Below are 22,411 nucleotides of genomic sequence, written 5' to 3' on the forward strand. Positions count from 1 at the left end.
AAGACTTATTTTCGATCGATCTAATCTTGAATCATCCGATTTATTTTTTTTATTCTATCTTTTTCGATTAGATTTTGCTCGGCTCACCTAATTTTGTACCTACATTAGGATTTTTTATATATATTTAAATCAAATTAAACTGATCGTACATGGAGATTGGACATCATGGCAATCTAATTCTATCTTTTATCTTCGCCGACCGCGAGATTAAGACCCTACATTGATTATTAAAGGTCCCATGTGGAGGATTAATAGCTTAATGATCGAGATATCATCTCTCATTTCCTATTACCATGCAGTGTTCAATGATATCTTAGATCAGATGTGGAAACCTATAGATGAGAATGGCCCCATGAGGTATGTGATGGCAACCCTGTCTCGGCAAATGCCGACCAAAAGTACACACAGTGGAGCCAACCCTCACAAGAAGCCATCTTCCTCAATGAGAAGGATGCCAACAACTCATCAAAAAGATGCTTGTCGGTTTGCACAAGGACAAGGTTGGGGCTTCAACACAGCAACTGCTACCAGCTGATGAGGAGCTTAAGCAGCACACTGACAGTCCTAATTAAACAACAAAAGCTGTACTGTGTACAGTTCAGGAATCTGAAAAAGGAAATGGTGTGTTCCCTGTGAGAAACAGAGGTCAAGAATAGGGTTCCAGAATCAACAATGTTTGATTGTAGCACTGCAAGGGAATAGCTGTTCTATGTTGAATCATGTCTGAAAAATAGTTGAATAGTTGTTCTTACTCTGAAACAAACTTGAATAGTTGATTAAGATTTAGTGCCTAAGATTTCATCCAAACAAAGTTGGATCATAGCCACAATATGTTATTTCTTATATAAGATTTTTTTTTTTACAATAATATGATGAAACACCAATCTCATGGTGATGTACCAGATCCATTTTATGAGGATTTAAGGTTTGTAGCTTCATACACCCTCTTTCAATCCTCCCTCAGAAGGGTCCTTTTTTGTTTTTAGTTGTTTGTGGAGCAGTCAGTTTGGCATTCCAAAATAATAGGATTTAATATGAAAATAGAGTTAATGGTCTCTTCCACTATGATTCAACTGTGTTCAGAGAGAGAGTCAATTGTTTACAGAAAGGCTTGTGTTCGATATTAAGAAAAACAAATAATTGGATGAACAAGACTCCCCACCAATATCACAAAATCCAAGTACCTACATTGTATTAAAGAGAAAGCATAGATGTGTCTTTCTCCATGTAGTGTGTGCATAATGATTGCTGATGCAAGATGGACATTTCTTTCCGAATGAGAAGCTTCAGTTCCAGCTAGAGATTGCTGGTGAATTGACAAACTGCATCCAGTTCACTTTAAACCATAGGAAATATTCAGAATATGACAGAACAAGTTCCATCAAAGTTGACATTAGAGGTCATAGTTTCAGAAGCTGAGGCTGCATGTAGCAGAATCAACTGGACTAACAAAATTACAAATTGATAGTTTCCCTCCAAACTGTGTAACTGATGGATGTAAACAAGTCAACTGTCAGAAATTATTCCTTCTTGTTGCAAGGTTGGATTCATATTTATGACAAACTCTTCACTTTACTCATAGGAAAATGTTCAGAATATGACAACAAGTTCTATCAAAGTTGACATTAGAGGTCATAGTTCAGATGCTGAGGCTGCATGTAGCAGAATCAACTGAACCACTAGTAATTACAAACTGTTAGTTCCCCTCCGAGCTAATAATAACTGATGGAGGTAAACCAGTTCAACTGTCAGAAAATGGTTCGTGCTGTTGTTGCACCATGGTTCCAGCCTCTCTCCTTTTCTTTCTTCTGTTTCTGCTGCATTACTCGATCACCATCGCCAGCATTACCCAGAACCATTCTCCTTGCCTTCCTCCCGCTGCGACCTACTGAAAGTCTTAGCTTATCCAGCCCAGAAAGCGTTCCTCCCCTTCTAATTGCCTGGGGCAGTTGAGGCCTAATGATCACCTTCTTCTGCAGGCTTCTTCGAAGAATGCTGTTGATCTTCTTAGCACTTCTCTGCTGGCTGCGAGTTTCACCTTCACATGCACCAACAGTTGTGAGGGTAGGTTGAGCTTGTGAAGGTAATGGCGGTGAAAGGTTGTCCATGGCATTGATCAGGGCTTTTGCCATTGGAAGGGGAATAAGGGAGTTCCGGCGTGGTGCTGTGGTGACAGGTAGACCACCACGGATGGTAGGACAAAGGGAAACCCTGCTGGCTTTCCTCGGGAATGGCTCTTCAGCAATCTCTGGCTTGTTTTCCTTGTCTCTAAACTGGAGGAAGTTCTTGAAGATGATGTGGTCATTTGGAGACTGCAGCAAAGGCCTGTTGCAATTGTTATCAGCAAGTGGCCGCATCATATCTGCAAATTCTTTACATGTTTCTTTTTCTATGATATGAGTGTGGATTTTCTCAATTGGTGGACGAGTGACAAGAAAAGATTTAGCCGATGAGATGTTTTCTTCATGTTGTTCCCTTCGTTGTTGTTGCTGCAACTGCTGTAGTTGATTTTCAGCTATTCTGTTGTCTACATGCTGTCTTGCCAACTTTCTTTCAATCAATAGTTGTGATTCCAGTTCCTTAACCTGTATATGGAAGTTCATCAGAGACCAACCTTACGCTCTCAAGTACCAAAGAGACAGAATAAAAAATGGTAATCTCTTTAAGCAACCAAAGCTCAGTCTTGAAAGAACAAAAAGATAAGCATTTACTGCAGATCTCTATATATTTCATTCGACTAGCCAGGAACGGTGATCTGAATGGGCACATGCCTCTGCATAAAGGAGAAACAAATGTTCTAGATTTTAAACTATTATGCAGTAAAGGTTTCACTTTCCTGCCAACAATCAATGAACTAAAATTTAGACATAAATTTCAGTTCATCTTCCCAATACAAATAACATTTCTCTGGCAATTTTTTGTACATGGAAACCCTTATCCTATGAGAACCTAAAGATATATCAATAAAAGTATTGAAAAAAAAAGGTGAAATACAAAAAAGATGGTATTTGGATTTTGGATCATATTCTCTTCATTGAATAATCTTGCATTAGTGTTTGAAAAACAAAGTATTTGTTCCATATCTAAACAAAAGGCTCAGCATTTGACAAGGTTGATAGAAACCTTCAAAGTTTCAACTCCTAAGGAACTCTAATTGGCTCATAGTGCTAGATGAACATAAGAAACTACCCAACTGTTGTTTATAGTGCTAGACTGACATAAGGTGACAAAAAAACATATGAGACATGATGGGGCTCTATGCTGTGATGTGTCAGTTGTGCCTACCAGTTTCTGTTCAGTCAACTCATGTGCATCCATAATTCTAGGCCTGTACTCTCTAAATAACATAAAAACTGGTTAAGCCTAAATGACTAGCTTTACATTCATCTAACCCTGAAAACCACCACAATTTAACATCCACCCTGTGGGACATCGGAATGTGATAGTAATAATCTTATGTTTCAAAGTCAACAAATGTTAGGTGTCTAATGCTGCGTTGTAACTTACTTTCCATGTATAAGAAAGATTAATATATAAAAAGGCACCTAAGTTCATGATTATAAATCATAAACATAGATAGATTTCAGCTACAACTGCCAAAATCCAACTCTATCTTGGAAAGACAGATCGGTATACTTTTAGAGAGTCAAAATAATTATCATAAATTTTCTAATTGGATTAACCGAATATGAAGGTTTTCAGTTCATACTTTGTCTTGAAGATTTTTATTGATCATATCTTTTGCCTTGTTTTTGATTTCCAAAGATTGAATTGTCTCTTCCATCTTCTTCATTTGAGAATCTTTCAGCTTGCTGTCCTCCTTGACCTTACCAACCTAGCAAGAGCAGCAGGAGAAATCTTAGACTCAAGATTAACAAGAATAGGCAATACCAAGGCTCATTACGAAACATTGTCTTATTTTTCATTGATATTCATACCAACTGTTTGTATCTGAATATTTCACTCATGTCAATTTGTCTTTTGGCAGGACCAAGTTCAATTCCCCTGACTCTGCTTGCAAAATTAAGAGAACAAAGTGTCTCGCCTACGTCATCCTCATTTGGGCTAATCTGCACAAACATCAAAGTCTTCGAGTCCCCACCTGAATTTATTTACTTAGTTAAGTAACTTCATGTAGTAGTGGTATATGATGAGAAAAATAACAAAAAAAAAAAAAGTGGTGAAGTGGAGGCAGAATAAGATATAAAGAATACCTAGGGAGTCTTGAAGTAAGTGGGTAAGCTTTGAATTCCTGAATTGGTGAAAATTCCAAGATTCAGATGACGAAGGTAGAGAGATGTTAACAACAACAGCATGCAAAAGAGATGTTTCAGAAACCTGAAAGGAACATGTGGGCTTTTAGTTGCAAGAGCTGATATCACATTGCCTAATGCAGAAAGTGACTTGTTGATGTTTTGTGCCTCTTTTAGGCGTTCTCCTTGAGCATCTGTTTTTGCGACTCTCTCACTACCAGCTAGATCAATGAGCCATAATTTGCTTCTTGTGCATTCTCCATTCACTAGATTCTCTCCTCGTATCATCACACAGTGAATACTGAAGAAAATTGAAATGATAAATATTGACATTAAGCTACTACTCTGAGAGATAATAAGGTTAATGGATCTGTAGAAAGAAAAAAATAACCAGTGTGATCGGCTGCTATGCTCATTTGCATTAGTCGAACCAACAACTCTTGCTTTGCTGCCAGTTTGTAGAACTTCCCAAGCTTCGGTCATGTTGGTCACATGAGCTTCGACTAGCCCTGGAACATGGTGAACTCCCTCTGTAACTTGTCTTACTTCTAGCCTATAAAAAACCAGCAAGTCACAGACTGGTCATCTATCCTACCTGTCAAATTAATGTAGAAGTTAAACTTCTGCTTACTTCTTTGCAGCTGCAGTAGGTTGAGATCCTGAAAGAAGCAAATCATGGATCTGCTCATTGTAGACCTCTAGTACACTTACAGTGACTTCATAATGATATAATCCTTGTCTTTCTCTTATTATTCGAAATATTTCCTCAAGTGTTCTATAGTTGACTCCACGAGCTTCTTCATTTCCTTCCATCGTAAAGGTTTTGCCTGTCCCTGTCTGTCCATATGCAAATATGCAGACATTGTATCCATCCAACACCGATGTTGCAAACGGTGCAGTCTTCTGAAAAACAGTTTCTGGTGTTTGGGGTATAAAAGCAATATTTAGCTAAAAAATTTGGTGACTCAAGTAAGCATATAAGCATAGAGCGCAAGTTTGGTTGAATACCTTGATCATCTTCAGGACTGAACACAGAATCAAACTTAAAGGCCTTACTGGAAGATACATGACCTTTGACGATAAGCTCGCCATCATTTGCAGATTCAAAATCAACAACCATGGAGGCCCCTCCAGTTTTTTCTTCCGTGTTAAGAGGTCGACAACGACAGAATACTCTAATGTTTCCTGAAATACAGCTAAGTTCAAGAAAAGTTTTGTGCTTCTTATTTGTTTCTATACATATTAATCAAATTAAATGCTAGGCTAACCTTTCAGCTCTATAACTTTGTTGTATAGGTCTTTTTTTTCTTTTGACTCCTCGTTGAACCTGAGCTTGAGATCTTCAATCTCCTTCTCTAGGTTGACATGACGATCTACTGTCCGGGTTAAAATTGCAGCTTGTTAGATTCCGTTTCATCAATTTAAATGAAAAGGAGCTTTATGAGATTAGAGGTTATTGACAAGCAAACAATTCCAAGAACATCATATGCTGAATGTGTGAGATATCTTGGATAACTTACGTGAGGTTTGAATTATGGTTGTTGCATGGCTAATATCCACAAGACACCTCTTAAATTCTAATGCCTCCCCCGATAGATTGACATGCTCTAGCTTCAGCAACTGATTTTTTCAAGTATGTTATGCTCTAGAAAAGTAATACATGATGAAAGCAGAGAGCAGAATGACTAGAACGAAAACACATTACATGAAATTTCTCACTCAAGTTAGCAAGGGACTGAAAAGTAATACATGATGAAAGCAGATCGCAAAATGGAAGTGAGGGCAGAATGACTAGTATGAAAACACATTACATGAAATTTCTCACTCAAGTTAGCAAGGGACTGAAACCACCGACTCTTCTCCTTCACTTGTCCCTCTATTGCAAAAGCTGATTCAGAAACACCCACATAAATTATTCATCAAAAAAGTTCTAATAAAAGATCCATAATTTCAAATAACTACAATACCTAAAGAACCAACATGCATTGACTTCTGCATGAGCTCCATTTGAAGCTTCTGCAATAACAGCCTTGCCTCATGGCATTCTTTATTCTTAAGTTCATTATCCCTTTTGAGATTCTCCAGTGCTCTTCTGCATTCTGTTTGCTCAGTAATGAGCAATTGATAGTCTTCCTCGAGTTTACTGCATTTGACACATTCCTCCTGAAAAATTTGAGACGGGTTCAGAAAAATAAGCAGTAATTTCATTTTTCAGGTACCACTAATTCTTCTTACCAGTCCCCTGTCCGATACTTCTTTCTGCTTCCCTGGTGTTCTCTTAATTGTCTCGCCTGATAAGTTAATGAATATCTTTCAATTATTGAAAGTTTAAGTCAAAAGGAAGATACAGAACAGGGTTTAACAAGATCTACCTGCAGAAAAATCCTGTCGAATTGAAATACCAGACACAATAGCGTGTCCTACCACCCCTTCAAATCTGATCGATAGTCCCTGCTCGTGAACAACTGAAGCTCTCAAATCTGACAAAACCAGAGGCCGGTTTGATCCCACCCGAGCATATATATCTAGGCCGGCAACTACCTGAGATGATATTCCCATAAGAAAGCCTCCATAAATAAACAATCAACGCAATTGGATTAGCATGGAGCATGACACGCTTACCTTATCTTCCTGTATACGAACATCGAATACTCTCGTTCCTGCAGGTCCTTCAGTAAACACAATCTCAGCAAAATGAAGGTCAACAAGATAATCTCCTGCCTCTAGTTCAGGAAATTGATATGAGAAATTCCCAAATCGAGCAGATTGGTATAGTTCCGGTGTGCCGTCCCCAACCACAGCATCAGTTTTTACAGGATCTCCACCAGAGTAAAACCTGTCCAGTTCAAATTCGATGCCACCGCAGACCACGAACTCATCCACACATCCTGCATTTATACGCAACGATCTCTCCTGGATTTCTGGTATCACCCCGAGCTCGATAGAAGCTTCAAAAGCACCGTCTTTGTCCAACTTTCTATCTTTTTCTGGGCATGCCTCTGCCGTTCTTAATTCCGTCCTGCTATCAGAGGTGAAGCCGTCGAAGCGACTTCCAGGGAAGAGCTCAACGGGTGCGACCTTGTTCCGCTGAGGGGTTTCTCTGATGTAATCTGGCGATTCTTGAATCCCCTCGCGGAAAATGCCAGGCGAAGGGGACCCGGCAAGTTGCTGCGGAGATATTGCTTGGAATTCAAATGCCTGGCCACCTGCAAACATTACGGCCCAAGATCACAAACCCTAGAACGGGGAGTTTCGGACCAATCCCACAGAAACAGCATATAACTGCTCATAAATCCCATCCAAGAAAAACCCCAACCCGTAACAGATGATCTGTCGGCAAGATGGAACGTCAAAGGAACAGGAGAACTAACCGAAATCATCAGCCATTGCCACCGCTTAACCAAATCCTTTCTTTCCCTCTAAAGAACCACCTGCAAAGATCAAGCAGCGCTCTCGCAGCGAAGCGTGATCGGAACCTGACGAATTCTTGAACCCCCAAAAGCAAGGAAAGAAGGGAGAGAATGAACCTCGGCGGATCTCGATCTTCGCACCGCAAGAACGCTTCTTTTTTGCGAGAGGAGATTCGCCCAGCAGCGCCGTCGCGATTTGCGCCGAAGCGCTTCCAATTAAAAAAGGGAACGAACGAGAGATTTTGAAGAGGAGAAGAGGGAAATGGATCAGGAAAAGGAAAAGGAATGGCTTTTTGATCGGGAAGAGAGTTAGAGAGAGCGAGAGAGAGGGAGGGGGGGGGGGGGACTAAAAAGAAGCTGCGTGAGAGGGAGGTGAAGGACCGTTATGTTTTCGAAATAAAAGAAAAAGTGACTTACTCATTCATTTGTACCCAAATATCTACCTGTGTCGTTATTGCTAGGCTTGGTGATCCAATCCATACGCAAAGTGGTCGCACGGATATCGTTGGCGGGTAGAAAAACCAGTTCTGGTTTCCGTCAAGATTTCAACATAACCTTTATTTACCCATTATTTTGATGCCCAAACCACTCATCCGTGGACCCCACATGTTACTAATACCTTCATCCAATCAGAAGGCAGGTGATTCTGTGGGGGCAGCATGCGAGGGGCAAAAAAACAATGATCTCTATTTGAAATTTGAATACTTGCCACAAAGAGGAGGCTTCGGTCGCAATTAAAGCAGGATTAATAGCTACCAAATTAAGTACTTCACGTAGCAGTAGCTCTTTAACTGCGGATATAATCCAAGCCTTATTGCATGCATGAGACTTGGGAGTCAACCAAAATAAAAAAGGGCAAATCTTGTCATTTAGCTATTGTTCATAGGAAAATTCTACTTAGGTGATTGCAACTAATGCATAAGAAGAGATTATTAGCTTACACTTCAAGGGATTAACTTTAGTGCATTCTACTTCAGCACTCATCATTGAGGATTGATTTGTGAGATATTAAGAATATAAAGCAGCAGGTCTCATATTTTGGTTGAGTTGTATTTAGGTGGAATTGCTTGTCCAATCATAACTTTAAGATTTAAAAAAATTTAAAATAATTGTAACACCAATGAAACTTTAAAACTTTATAAATATGAGTCTTATAATATAAAAATTATATTATTGAGATAATAATGTTAAAATAAATACTAAAAGATAATAAAAAAATTTATTTGAAGGATAAGATGAAAGAGAATTATGTAAGTAAGATGATATTAACAACAAACATATGAATGTGATAATTAGAAGAGATAAATTGATTAATGTTTAATGATAGAAAGAGAGGTTAGGAAGGAAAAAAAAATCTTAATAGAAATTATATATAAAAAATAAATATTTTAAATTTAATTAAATATATATTTTTTATAGATGACGAGAAAAATAATATGATTGAGACTTATGATTTTTTTTATATATCTTAATGTGAAAAAAAAGATCGATCTTGGGGACATATATATATATATATATATATATGTATATATATATATATATGTATATATATATATATATATGTATATATATATATGTATATATATATATATATATATACATATATATATATATACATATATATATATATATACATATATATATATATATACATATATATATATATGTATATATATAGTATTTAAGTAGAATTAGGTAAGGATCGATTTGCATGCTTAATAATTGAATCTGATTGACCCAACCCCGGTTTAGCCCGCGGTCCAATCTGGGTGAGCGACATGAACCGCTTGAGTCAAAGGATTAGCCCGGTCCAACCCAGTTCATTCTCAGCCCGCAAGGCCCGTCGCGGGAGCTTTTACGTCGTCAATATTGGCTTGTCGGCCAGCACTTTGGGCATCGCCTCTCACGAAACGGAGAGGGATCCTTAGGGTTTCTTATTATATCGATCAGACCTTGATTTCCGATGAAATTGGATGATCTAGGGAGTGATTGGAGTTTGGGTCGGTAGGAATTCGGTATGTGATTTGATGGAAATGGAGGCTGGCAGCACATCAGCGTCCGGCGGAGGAACGCAAGCCCACTCCTATTCGCCACTGCGGTCCAAAGGTATCCTTTCTGTTAAATCTGCGGGATTCTGATCCATTTAGATGTGAAATGATTGAGTTTTCGATGCGCGAAGGCTTTCTGCTCTTCGTCATGCCTTAAATCTGTAGTCTTTGTTCCAATTACATGTCTATTATTTTAGCATATTTGATGCGAAGTCAATCGCCGTATTTTGTGGTGAATTTGCGGCACAAATTCCAAACATATACATTCGATACAGCATTCGATAGTATTGTTTTGCACCGCGTTAGAAATTTCGTTGTTTTCTATTCCTGTATGTGATATGATGTAGAATTTGGAGTCAGACATTATTTTATTATTTTGCAGAGAAATTATTTGTTGGCATGTGCTATTACTTAATTTGTAATTGATTCTAATACAAGTAGAAAATGTCATACGTAAGAGGTTATCAGCGGTTCTCGACTATAAGGAAAATATACGTTTAGCAATCCACAATTTCTGAGGTGTCTTAGTGAGTTCAGCAATGTCAAGACACTAACATTGCTGTAAGGATTTTCACTGGTCCTGATAGAGTTGTAAGTCGGTTTTGACCCTTTCAACTCTCATATGTTTGCTGCTACAATCATGCTTTTGTTTTGTTTCATGTAGACAGTAAAACACTGTCATGTTCTGTGATTACAAAACAATTTGAAAGAAAAACCCGTGTTTCCAAATAGCTGAGATCATCTACATGAATCCTCTGCTTCATTTTGCTATTTTAAGGGTCACAATATCTTTTAGAACTATTACTATCGAGTGTCTAGTAAATATGTTTGTGGAAATGGAAATAATAAAAGAGCTTTATTGAGTAGTGGACCAAGTGTTATGAAATTATTTCATTACCAGATCAGTAACTTCGATTATCATAAAAGTTTCTAGATGAGCAAGCACGAGGAACATGACTTGCTTGTTCATAGTTCCCTTCATAAAAAGTCTGTGTTATCTGCTTATGTGTTGTGCCCTTCAGATCATTGCTTAGTTCATTCTACTTTCGTTTATTTGCATCACCATTTTATCGATTTTAGGCAGTTGCCTCACGGAATGTTATTTATTGAATTGAAAGTTTTGATATTTTTATAGTTTTTATTAAAAAGATTTTTTGTTTGGCAGCATTCTATAAGTTTACCCAGCAGAATCTTCCAGCTTGCAAACCAAATCTGACACCAGCACGGGTGAGATTTTTTTTTTTTTTTGAATGTCCTGAATCTATCAATAGCCACTTGGATCTTTTACTTAATTTCATCCTTGTGCAGGTTATAGCAATATTTCTGTTAGCTGGTGTTGTTTTTATACCTGTTGGTCTAGTATGTCTCCGTGCTTCAGAAAGTGTAATCCTTGGACTCAAAACTCTGTTCAGTCAGTTTAAGTTCCTTATGTAACTATCATCTTGGACTGAGGTTATATTGTATCTGTTGGCATTTTCTTCTGATTATGTAGGTTGTGGAAATTCTTGATCGTTATGATATTGAATGTGTACCTGAGTCTTATAGAAACAACAAAGTAGCTTACATCAAGGATCGCTCAATTTCGAAGAATTGTAAGCGTCTAATAAAGGTAAAGTTTATGCTATGCTCAATGCTAATGTTTCAACACTCATGGTAGACACGAACATCCTTGGAAGCTCTTTTTATTTAACCTTCCTATCAATATTATTCAGCCATTTCTAGTGAGAACAACAATTAGTTGGATTCAAGGATTTTATCTTTTCGTACATTCACATGAACTCATGTGGTACCCTATCTGTGGCCCGATGATATCCATGACTATCAAAACATAATGTCAACCTGCATTGCTGTGACTGCACTGCAATCTATTCCAACAACTAAGTCCACAGGAGAGGCATATATATTTTCATTGATGGAACAACCACACAACTATTCTTTTAGTATCCCTATGATGTTCCATGATATGGTTTCTTATATCTTTTTGCCATAGCTTCTTTTTTTCAGGGTGCCATTGGTTTATCTTGTTTATATTTAGCTATTTACTGCACAAATGTTCAATATTTTCTTAACAGTTTTGAGGTGATATTAAATTTAGATATGATAGTATAGATCCCCTAAGAGGGAAAAAATTGTAAGACTTAAAAATGAAGTGTTCGTTGCTATTTACAACTCATCTTTGGCCTCTGATAAAGAAATCCATTTGTGCATAATGCTCTATGATGCTCGAATGTGTCAAAATAGTTAGGGAAGTTATTGGTGTATATAATATATGCCAGCACTCTTCCTCTCTTTGTCATTTTGTAACCAGAGAACTAGGGAATTATGTTATTTTGATATCAATGATCTTCTATGTCTAGATAGTAGTTGAGTTACTTGTTTCTATATATGAGATTCTGTTTTATCTTACTTGTCTTCTTTATCTAGAACTATGTGACATTAAAATATTTAAAGTTCTCTGCAGATTCAGAAGCATATGAATGCACCAATTTATGTCTATTATGAACTTGATAATTACTATCAGAATCATCGACGGTAATCATCTTGTTGGCCTTGTGTTTTTTTTTTAATCTTACTAGTTCAGTTCCTCAAATTGGTTTCTGTTGATGCATGATAAGTTTTGGAAATTTGCCCAGGTATATAAAAAGTAGAAGTGATAAGCAGCTTCTACATGGATTGGGGTACAAGGACACTAGTTCATGCAGACCTGAAGAGTATAACAATGGTCTCTCAATTGTTCCTTGTGGGTTAGTTGCATGGAGCTTGTTCAATGATTCTTACACCTTCATGCGTGAGACTGTAGAATTAAGAATCAACAGGAGAAACATTGCTTGGAAGAGTGACCGAGAGCACAAGTTTGGTAGAAATGTATATCCCTTCAATTTTCAAAATGGAAGCCTAATCGGGGGAGGAACCCTTGACCCAGATGTTCCTGTGAGTATTTTGATTGTTCAAATTCTGTATATTGTACTTGTTTGTAACATGGGGAGGGATCTTACATCCAAAATTCGCTAGCCTATCTTGAAATATATGGTTCTAGTATATGTATCTTGAAGTGTTTAATCATTAAATTTTTACCTCCAACTAGCTGAGTGAACAAGAAGATCTCATAGTTTGGATGCGTACCGCTGCTCTTCCAAAGTTCAGAAAGCTGTATGGTGTAATCGAAGAAGATCTACAAGCTGATGAGATTATTGAAGTACACCTTGTTAATAACTACAACACTTACAGCTTTGGGGGAAAGAAGAAGCTTGTTCTTACAACTAAAAACTGGCTCGGGGGCAAAAATGATTTCCTTGGGATAGCTTACATGGCAACTGGAGGCTTTTGCATTTTCCTGTCCATCTTGTTCGCACTCATTCATGTGAAAAATCCAAGGTATTTTTTTTTTGACATGACAGTACTTTTGATGAATGACATTGCACACATCAAATGTGGCGAGTGAAAAAAATGTTGACGAGATTATGCTTTGTGCTATGATCTTTATTAAATTTCACTTCTTGTTGATGCTCTTTCTGGTGCTTATTACATTTGTTTTCTTCTGATGAATCAAGTGATTCTTATGTAAAGACATTAACAATATTTTGATGTAATACATTACTTTTTGGACTATTGAGGTCCATGCTTATGTCTACCTTGTTAATTTCTGTCTGCAGGCCTCATGGCGATCCTACTTACTCTTATGGGAACAGGAAAAGCACCACTAGCTGAATCTTGCGGTAGGTTGATGATGACAACGTGAAAAGTTCCATTGCTTATGCTTTTCTGTGAAGTCATCAGATATCAAATTGAAATAGTTGTTTGAAAGTTGCATTTGTATTAAACCAGGTGAACCATTCTTACCATTATAAACTATGCTGTGGCTGTACAGGATAGATTATGTCAAGATCAACTTGTGGCTCCTGCTTCCACTGATCGAGCAAATGCTGCTCCCGGCGCAATCATGGCTGATAGTCGCAAGTTATACTTCTTGTAAATTTTGTGGTGGCCTATTTGGTTACTCGTGTATGTGTACATCAGAACTCTTGTGCCTATCAGAAAATCAGGATTTTATTTCAGGAAATTAGTACGCAGATTGTAACTGATGTTTTCTCTCATCTTGTAGAAAAAATTGTCAAAAGATTTTTTTTTCTTGTTTTTCTTCTCTTTAAATGTTGATATCACATATAGTCAAAGCTGGGTGGTGTTTCTCCATGACCCTGGTTGCCAACTTGCAGATTGTCTGGTGAAATTTATGAAGGTATCTAGGAATGATAGTAAACTGATTGGTGCTGCCAGAAACTACACTGTTAGCAGAGCTCAAGATTTGCCCCCCCTGTTTTTTCCATTTCTTTGATGATGAAAGCAAGATGTGACCAACAACACCTGGAACTCTGTTTTAGGTATTGTTTGCAGAATGGAACTGTGTTTTAGAGAGGGCAATCCCGAGGAGCAGCAATGCTGCTAAGAAATGGTATGCAATCTTTTGTTTATCATGGAGATTAGATGCTTGCATTTTGTGTAAACCAGCCAGCTAGAATCACTAGCAACAACCTGTGATCACTCTCATCACCTGTGTCTGAATGTTTGATCGTGAGGATTACCTAATGTGTATATTTTCTTCTCTTCTTTGCTGGTTCTGTGAAATGTCATTTGAATCATCTGCAAGTTGTCATGTTCTTCTTAGTGCAGCTGCAGTGCTGTCGTTCTGTGAAGATGTAAGTACTGAAAGTTTATTGTGTTCAAGACTTGATGATGTTCCATTTGAGGTCGTCTATTTGCATCTTATTTCTATTTTATAATATGCTCAGTTAAATCATAATATTTTAGCAAAATTTTTAGGATTAATCGTTACAGATGTTTAATTAAAAGTATATCCATATCATCTTAAACAAGTTGGTATTCTTAGAACTATTCAGGAATCCACATGAACATTCTTCTATCATGTGAATTAACGGATAAATCAATTGATCGAAAATACTTAATCTCATAAGCCCATATCACTAATCCAAAATAATTAATTTAAATTAGTAATATATTCATCTGGTCTTTCTTCAGTTTCCAGTAAAAGTAAGGGCATATTATATTCTTAGAATTTGTTGTTTAGCCACTCTTTCTTGTGAGTTCTAAGTGGGCATTTCCTATTTGTTTTTGTATGAGGCTTTGAATGGGAAAAGGTGGTGGTCATGGTCAGACCCCTCTCTGCACACAACCCTAACTGTTTGTTGAAATGAAACATCATCCGCTGCTGTGAGCGTTGCAGGCACACAGCCTCTCCCAGAGACCACCTTCTTCTTCACATGCAAACGTATTATCAACCTAATCTCCCTCTCTCTCTCTCTCTCTCTCTCTCTCTCTCTCTCTCTCTCTCTCTCTCTCTCCTCTGTGCAGCAAACACAACACTTCACATGGGGAAGACTGCACTCGCTCTCGGCTCCAATTATAGGCATACCACCACCACCATCATCATGTCCGCACCCTTCTTTGCCGGCTCTAAAGATTCCTTCTTCATGTTTGTCCATGCAAAAATGCACTTTGCCTTTCGCATGCATTCTTACTGTTATTAATGGCATACATTGGCATTGGAAAGCTGTATGCATGCATGGAAGAACAAAATGTTGGGATAACTCATGCTTTTTGGTGTGACAATTAACGTATGCGACATAAGCAGGCATAGAATTTGCCTTGTCATGGCAAATACTTGATAGAATTCGAAACACACGTATATTTACAGTGGGAGAGAGAGAGAGAGAGAGAGAGAGAGAGAGGTGATGGAGGCGTTCAGAGCCAGAGAGCACCGGCTTGCTTGAGTAGCGGGACGAGGGAGCCGTTGATGTGGCACGACATCACCTTCTCGACGCCGCCGAGGAGCTGTCCGCCGATGAAGACGGCGGGAACGGCTGCGGCGGAGACGGAGGTGGAGGGGGAGGGGGAGGCGGCGGAGAGGAGGTGGGAGAGGACCGCCTGGATCTCGCGGCCGCCCTTCCCCAGCTGGTCGAGCTCGTACACGGTGGGGCCGACGCCGAGCCCCAGCAACAGGTGCTTCACCACGTGGCACATGCAGCAGCCGCTGACGCTGAACACCACCACCGCGTTCCCGCTCGCGATTCTCGCCACCCTCTCGTACGGTCCGCTTCGCCTCATCATCACCATTCCCGCCGCTTCCTCTTCCACCATCCTCATCCGAAACCTTCTTCTTCTTCCTCCTCCTCCTCCTCCTTTTGCTCGTATAGATAGCAGAGAGCAAGAGAGAGAGAGCTGGGCTGAAGGTGGAGTGGAATTTGGTTGGGGTGTTCTGCTACTAGTATAAACATATATACATATATATAGATAGAGAGAGAGAGAGAGAGAAGCAGAGGAGGGAGAAGGATGAGTCAAAGCAACACGATTCGGTAGCCTTTGCAGGCGACGGTGGCCCCTGTTGCCCGGCAATCTCTGACCTCCATCCCTTCTCTCTCATGCACGGAGACAGAGAGAGAGAGAGGTGCTGTAAAAGGGAAGGCTAGGGGGAGTAGTACGGGGAATAAACGGAAGGGGGACAGCGTGGCCTTCAAATGGGAAACGTCCGTCACGGACGGGTAACCGACAACCCGACAGCTAACGTCCTCCCGCCGCCGTTTGACCCGTGCCCAAACCTCCAACTCCCTCGGGCTTCGGCTTCCCCTTCTCCCTCCTCTCGCTCACCGAGTCAGCTCAGTGAGTCTCGATTCGCCTTCGATTCCGAACTCGCGAGCTCGTGATTCAGTTCGCGTATTCTACTTTTAGCCCCCCGTTTTTCCTTTTTTTTTTTTTTTACTTTAAGGCATAATAATAATAATAATAATAATAATAATAATAATAATAATAATAATAATAATAATAATAATAATAATAATAATAATAATAATAATAATAATGTTGATGATTATGATAGGAATAGTTGAGAGTATACACATGGAATTACTTGCTTATTTCATAGTCAGGGACAAAGAAGTGTCAAGGTTTGGTAGAGATGAGAGAGAGGAAGACGATGCTTGTAATTGAAGTTAGTATCAGCTGCTGATAACTCAACCTTAACTTACTATTTCTACATGATTAAGACCAACCAAAGTGATTATTAATTGGGGTATGCACTTAAATAGTTTTTGATGCATCAATCCATGTGATTCCATTTTTCTTGGTGACATCACATTTGGTAGATGTAAGCTTCTCACAATGGCCAATTTGCAAAGGTCACCATGATTTCAGAGTCATATCAACTGTTGACAGTATAAAGGGGAAGAACAAAGGCCGAAGCCTGCGTCACCAGAATCTTCACATTTGCTTCATGAAGCTAAGAATGATAACATTGCTCTCTCTCTCTCTCTCAGTAGTTCCTCTAACAATTCAGTGTCTGGAAGGGCTTGCCCTCCACGCCACTCTGTGACTAGCTTTGAGCAAGTGCTTCTTCTATCATGTGTGGAGGAAAAGTCCATGTGTGTTTCTGAGACTAGTAAAACTCGTTCTACATGGGAAAGATAGAGAATGGTTTCAGTTTGGTCCATTCTTACTGAATCACATCAATTCTCAGTTCCATGTCACAAAAACAGAGTTCTTGACATCTGACCAGTAAGGTTTTACAGCAAGTTTGGGATGTGCATCACCCAATGACTCTTAACAGATGCTATCAAGTTGTCACTGATGAACATGACAAGTTAATATCAAAGTAGGACTTCAATAAAAATCTTGGTTGCATAAATATTTTTCCCAAACAAACCATATGAAAATGTCTGATGAAGACATACGAAATAAAGATATTTGCATCCAGAATCATGAAGCACTTCACAAGTATTTAGTATATCCAACCAAAAAAATCTCGGTGAAAGACTTAGCCAGCAGAAGAATCCTAAATAGAGGTAAAACATCCCGTGGAAGTTGGTCACTCAAGATATGTTCAGACAAAGTTGGAACCTTGACATGCTTCTTCTTCCTAATCTCACGAGGCATTGGCCGAGAAAACAAGAGTGCCAAACGGCTCCATCTGCTTGTGCAAAAGGACTACAGTGTTGTCATGAAACTTGATCTCACTATTATCACATCATCCCCACACACCACTACACAAGAAAACAACATGCCCCTTCTTTACTTCACCGCAAGGTTGTGCTTCCTTTATTGTGGTTATGCTCTCACTCAATCATGCTTCTCTCCTTCCTCTCAAAGCTTGTATACACAACAAATTTTGCACCAGAGTTGTCTACCACTTATATTTTTCTCACCTCGACAAAAGTTATTTTTGCTGCAACACAGTGTGCAAATTCAGCTTGTCTTAGTTCACCCAGAATTTGTACACAACAAAATGTTTCTTCCTTGGATTTTCTTTAATGATTAAACTGTAAGTCTGAAGCACCTGAACTATGCAGAGATTTTCAAATCAATAAAACAGGAAAAGGAACACTAGAATTACTGGCCCAATAAAATAGAAAATTAAAGTAAACCTTTACAATATCTTCAAATCAGTTGAAGGAAAAAAAAAATTGCCTACAAAATATCTGTTAAATAAAAGAATTCCTAGCTACCATAATATGCCTCCTCCAATATCTAGAAAGAAACGACAAACAATATTTAATATGCAGTTGACATTTTTAAATCTAGCATCAAGTTGTCAAATACTCCTACGCTCTTCCACCCTTGACTTCCTTCTCAGCCTTTTTAGCAATCAAATTTGTTTGAGAAGGACAAACAAGCTGGTAACAATGGGTTGGAGGTCGATGGCCATGATGTTGAGGCAAAATCACATTGAGAGAGGTGGTGATGGTGCAAGTGAAGTGGGCAAAGATGGTGCAGTGGCAAAGGCAATGTTGGTGGTACGCAAGAGGAAGCTAAAATTATTAGAGGCGATGTTGATGAAAAAGGATCTCAGTGAATTTACAATGTTGGGGGCATTGTGGTCGTTGCAACCATAGTAGAGTTGGGCAGCAGGGGCGATGACAATGAGAAATTTGGAGGTTGATCAAAGAAGTAGACGAGGTAGGAAGGTCATGGAGCAGCAAAACGAGGATGACACAGATAAAGAGGAAGAGAGGAAAGGCTTACTGCCAATTTAGTGCATTTTTAGTTAAAAAAACAGCGAAATATTCAAGAATTGGTCCTTCGAACAATCGTGACACTAATGGATAGGCATACATCAATAAGATAGAGGTCTTCTATAGTCATAAGATTTTGTGTGTGTCAGCTGAATAGTCTGTTTCGAATAAAGGGTAGTGGATGAGTTGTCACGAATGGCTCTCACGTTTGCAACACCTTCGTCAATGAACCGTTCGATGTATACTTGTACAGTTGTTTGGCATTGTGTTTTGCCTAGTTTTTGTGTGTTTTTACTAGGTTTTTGGAAGCATAAGCAATTCACAAGGCTACGAAGTGATTGCTAACCATATAGGGCAAAACTAGGCCAAACTACTCCATTTTCGTATGCTATGGCCTGTTTTGTCAAGGTAGTTATGCAGTGCGGAATATCAGCCATCTCAGCCCCTTGGAAACTGTCCAAGTGGCAGAGGGCTAGATAGGGCTTTGGAGTAGTGTTGGACCCTGTTTGGATAAACAAGTTTGTACACAAAGTGTGAGTAGACTTGCCTTACACCCCAACACCTAGTTGACTAATCGTTTGTGGACTTGCGGTTGTCTTTTGCCTTTTAAACTCCTTATTTTTCCTTTCTCTTTTTTCTCTTTTTTCTCTATTTGTACTTTAAGTCTTTGCTGAATTACTTTTTGCTAACCCTTAGTGGACGGATATCACAATGGTGTTTCACGACTCAAGCAATTCTATCTAAGTCCATGACAAAGTGGCAAACATTAAAACTTCTGTAGACCAATTCTTACAGGCTTAACAAAAGGAGAAGAGAAGACTCTTAGCGATTTGGATTTGACTTAGATAAAAATTGTGAAGTTCTCTTTTATGCCCAAGGCAGAATAAATAAGCTACAATCACATGGCATATCTGTTAAACCAGAAATAGAAAAATAAAAACGAACTCATAACTCAAACATAAAGAGACAAAAACAATACCTGAAACAGAAAATATTGGCAACTCAGCTTTGCAATTGTGCCATGAGCTGCTTTTGCTTCCTGACAAACTATTGTCAAGACTCCCATGTAAATGGAAGTTCTGAAAAAACTCTTGAAACCACATATTGCTGGTACTTTGGTTATAATGCTGAGAAATTGTGGGATGCTACACCACTGATACTTGAAAAGTTAAATCTACTAAAATAAGGCAAAAGAGAATAACCAGGATTCATGGCAGAAAAAATATTTGCCACTTTTCCACTATTGATTATTATGTCCAAAGAGATCATTGTGTGATATTAAGCTACTACTTCACCATTAGCTTCATAAGACAGTACAAGGCTACAAGTGTTGAACAAATGGGGTTAACCGAACAAAAATGACGACCTCGATGAAACTTAATTCTCTTGACTTTTGAACTTAATACTGCCCACTTAGAGGGCCTAGCATAAGCACATGAAGAAAGTTGAGAAAGAAAAATTGGATGATAACATCATTGTGTCTAACAACTTATAATCCACCAGAACAGCCCTCATTTGCCAGATTTTCACAAGAAAACTAGCACAATTTACATATCTACATGGATTCAAGCATGAGTCTTGCTTTCAAGTCATATTTTTGGCTGTCAACTATACAAGGCGCAATATAGATTGCAAAAAAAGTTGGAAAATATATAAAAGGAAAAAAAATTTGATTTTAACATCCATTCAAGATGTCCAGGACCTCATAATATCATTGAGTCAATACACATCGAACAAAGGATATCAAACTCATTGAACTAAATTTATAATTAATCATCATTTGGGCATCCCAAGAATGAGTCCAGCTCCTTCTTAAGTTGGTTACTGTCATCACACCCATATAGATTTCAAGAATTCAGATGTCAAATATGAAACTCAACAAATGCCACTATGTTTTTCTTTTTATTTTTTTAATTAATCAAACTGTTGGTGTTTCATCATGAATATGGGCTTCATGATTTTCTGTTCAAAAGTCAAATTAAGTTCTCTTTAATGCATTTATAAACATCAACCTTTTGATGTCCTTTCTTATGTGAATGCAATGGACACAGATTATGCCCCTCACTTCCCTTTCATTAACCAACAAGTTTATGATTATAACTGAAAAGCAATTACCAGTTTACAAGATGAAAACTTCTCAACGTAAGGACAAAAGGATCGATTAATGAAAGAATTTCAGATAAAGAGCAACACCATAACATTGATATTATCAGATCCAGTAACAAAACTAAATAGCAACGACTGAAGAAGCATTTTATCAAACAAGTGGACGACGAAACATATTCTTGTAAACTGGCTTTCCACACTCTGGAATATATAATCATCATCACGTTGATAACATGACATCTGACTAATTAGCAGCAACCGACTAAGCATTTTGTCAAACAATCGGAAGATGAAAAATACCATTAGAAATTGGGGTTTGATGCTCAATCTAATCATTCAACGTTCCAACATCTTCAGTTAGTCGTTCGGATTCACTGATGCGCATACAGATCTGATGCTATGCCGATGCAACGCTGACGATACGCATTTCGAGGAAAAGCACAGCCTGCTCGGGACATAATAGAACATGACTAGCAACGCAAACCTGTGGACCATTTCGAGGTGAAGAATCCGCTCATTCTCTTCAACAACTCGAGCGGACACGGGGAAGAAATACCAAGGAACATACTGCTCTTCCCTGATAAGTTGAAATCAAGCAGAGACACGACGACCGGAACATGGAATTGCCCGCAAACGTTGGCAATGCGGTTGCCATAATACGACGAAGGGGCCGCGAATGAGCAGTTTTTAGGAACAGGGTCACCTGCTAATCGGATGCGGATCCCACTGTATCAAATCATGCAAACTGATAACAACGATATCGGATTTGCATCCGAATCAAACAGGGGAAGAAACAAAGATATGACTGTTATTAGATCAGTAACATCTCAATTATATATGCATTTGATTGAGGGTCTTATTATTAATTTAAACTCAAATATTTTGAATCAAGTCATCCCGAATGAACTATCTGATTCACATTGTCATGGAAAGTTGTTGCAGAAGAACTATCTGATTCGAATGGAACTCAGCCCATAAACTTGCTCTAGAAGTGACTCTACCCAACATGATGGATATCCACACGAAGAGCAGATGTTTTTTTTGGGAAGAAGACTGTTTAGATCTCATATCCAGAAAGCATCAAACTCGGGTTGGAACTTTCAGCAGTTTAGTTGCCAAGTTTGGCATCTCCAGCTTTCTGCACATCTTCTTCTCTCGTATGATTCATGCAATTAGTCTTCTTGTTTCCAGGAAAAAAGAGTTTACTTATACACCAGCCATGTTTTCTTCGAGCTCCGGCCAAGTGAGAGAATGGTGAAGTGATCTGTCGAACGACAATGTTGACTACTACTTCTTCTCCTTTACGTCGAGCAATCAATCACTGAAACCAATCATACACTTCCTGCAGAAATCTCACGTAGCTAAAATGATGCAAATGTGTTGACCAGTTGATGTTCCTGAAGAAAAGGATGCCTATGATTTCTCGACAATCCCACGTATGCAGGCAGAAAGCACAGCATCATGTTAGATCTCCTAGCAAAGCGTGCACCCACTCAGGTCGCGAAACGTGTCCACACCACATGCAACTGCAGCTGCTGCAAAAGCGTCGCTCCCTGAATCCACCCACCATTAACAAA

General features: G+C 38.7%; 3 protein-coding genes and 1 long non-coding RNA gene across 7 annotated transcripts; 1 reads left to right on the forward strand and 3 right to left on the reverse strand.

Annotated features, from left to right (window-relative positions):
* Nucleotides 1-1,451: 1,451 nt before the first annotated feature.
* Nucleotides 1,452-7,980, reverse strand: LOC103990953 (kinesin-like protein KIN-14R). Of its 2 annotated transcripts, XM_009410269.3 has the most exons (17): nt 7,781-7,980; nt 7,625-7,684; nt 6,876-7,459; nt 6,626-6,794; nt 6,489-6,544; nt 6,221-6,416; nt 6,065-6,141; nt 5,774-5,873; nt 5,522-5,629; nt 5,262-5,438; nt 4,885-5,170; nt 4,645-4,806; nt 4,339-4,554; nt 4,215-4,252; nt 3,939-4,102; nt 3,710-3,835; nt 1,452-2,585 (listed from the first exon to the last, which is right to left on the reverse strand). In XM_009410269.3, the coding sequence occupies exons 2-17, from the start codon at nt 7,638-7,640 to the stop codon at nt 1,749-1,751; spliced, it is 3,312 nt and encodes a 1,103-aa protein (XP_009408544.2). In that variant the 5' UTR covers nt 7,641-7,684; nt 7,781-7,980; the 3' UTR covers nt 1,452-1,748. The 2 variants fall into 2 exon arrangements, with proteins under 2 accessions (XP_009408544.2, XP_009408543.2); XM_009410268.3 differs by having other exon boundaries at nt 7,625-7,980.
* A 1,553-nt stretch (nt 7,981-9,533) lies between these two features.
* On the forward strand, nt 9,534-13,841 carry LOC135616500 (putative ALA-interacting subunit 2). 3 transcript variants are annotated; one of them, XM_065115747.1, is made up of 9 exons: nt 9,534-9,769; nt 10,877-10,938; nt 11,020-11,094; nt 11,204-11,320; nt 12,173-12,243; nt 12,345-12,642; nt 12,797-13,086; nt 13,365-13,427; nt 13,517-13,841. In XM_065115747.1, exons 1-8 carry the CDS (start codon nt 9,691-9,693, stop codon nt 13,417-13,419), a joined length of 1,047 nt encoding a protein of 348 aa, XP_064971819.1. In that variant the 5' UTR covers nt 9,534-9,690; the 3' UTR covers nt 13,420-13,427; nt 13,517-13,841. The 3 variants fall into 3 exon arrangements, with proteins under 3 accessions (XP_064971819.1, XP_064971820.1, XP_064971818.1); XM_065115748.1 differs by having other exon boundaries at nt 13,537-13,841; XM_065115746.1 differs by having other exon boundaries at nt 9,535-9,769; nt 13,580-13,841.
* Nucleotides 13,842-15,360: 1,519 nt separating this feature from the next.
* On the reverse strand, nt 15,361-15,958 carry LOC103990951 (glutaredoxin-C9-like). The gene has a single exon (XM_009410265.3). It carries the CDS (start codon nt 15,868-15,870, stop codon nt 15,469-15,471), a length of 402 nt encoding a protein of 133 aa, XP_009408540.3. The 5' UTR covers nt 15,871-15,958; the 3' UTR covers nt 15,361-15,468.
* Nucleotides 15,959-17,378: 1,420 nt separating this feature from the next.
* On the reverse strand, nt 17,379-21,519 carry LOC135616501 (uncharacterized). Its single transcript, XR_010488356.1, has 2 exons — nt 19,708-21,519; nt 17,379-18,052 (listed from the first exon to the last, which is right to left on the reverse strand). It is a non-coding gene; the product is annotated as an uncharacterized LOC135616501 (long non-coding RNA).
* Between the last annotated feature and the right edge of the window lie 892 nt (nt 21,520-22,411).

The sequence above is a fragment of the Musa acuminata genome, chromosome BXJ2-7 (genome assembly GCF_036884655.1).
Source record: "Musa acuminata AAA Group cultivar baxijiao chromosome BXJ2-7, Cavendish_Baxijiao_AAA, whole genome shotgun sequence".
Taxonomy (NCBI): Eukaryota; Viridiplantae; Streptophyta; class Magnoliopsida; order Zingiberales; family Musaceae; genus Musa; species Musa acuminata.

Coding starts and splice junctions, on each gene's coding strand:
- LOC135616500 (XM_065115747.1), top strand. CDS start 9,691: ATGGAAATGGAGGCTGGCAGCACATCAGCGTCCGGCGGAGGAACGCAA. Junction 12,244..12,344: donor TACTATCAGAATCATCGACG/GTAATCATCTTG, acceptor AAATTTGCCCAG/GTATATAAAAAGTAGAAGTG. Junction 12,643..12,796: donor CCCTTGACCCAGATGTTCCT/GTGAGTATTTTG, acceptor ACCTCCAACTAG/CTGAGTGAACAAGAAGATCT.
- LOC103990951 (XM_009410265.3), bottom strand. CDS start 15,870: ATGAGGATGGTGGAAGAGGAAGCGGCGGGAATGGTGATGATGAGGCGA.
- LOC103990953 (XM_009410269.3), bottom strand. Junction 5,630..5,773: donor AACCATAATTCAAACCTCAC/GTAAGTTATCCA, acceptor TAACCCGGACAG/TAGATCGTCATGTCAACCTA. Junction 4,555..4,644: donor CATAGCAGCCGATCACACTG/GTTATTTTTTTC, acceptor AATTTTCTTCAG/TATTCACTGTGTGATGATAC.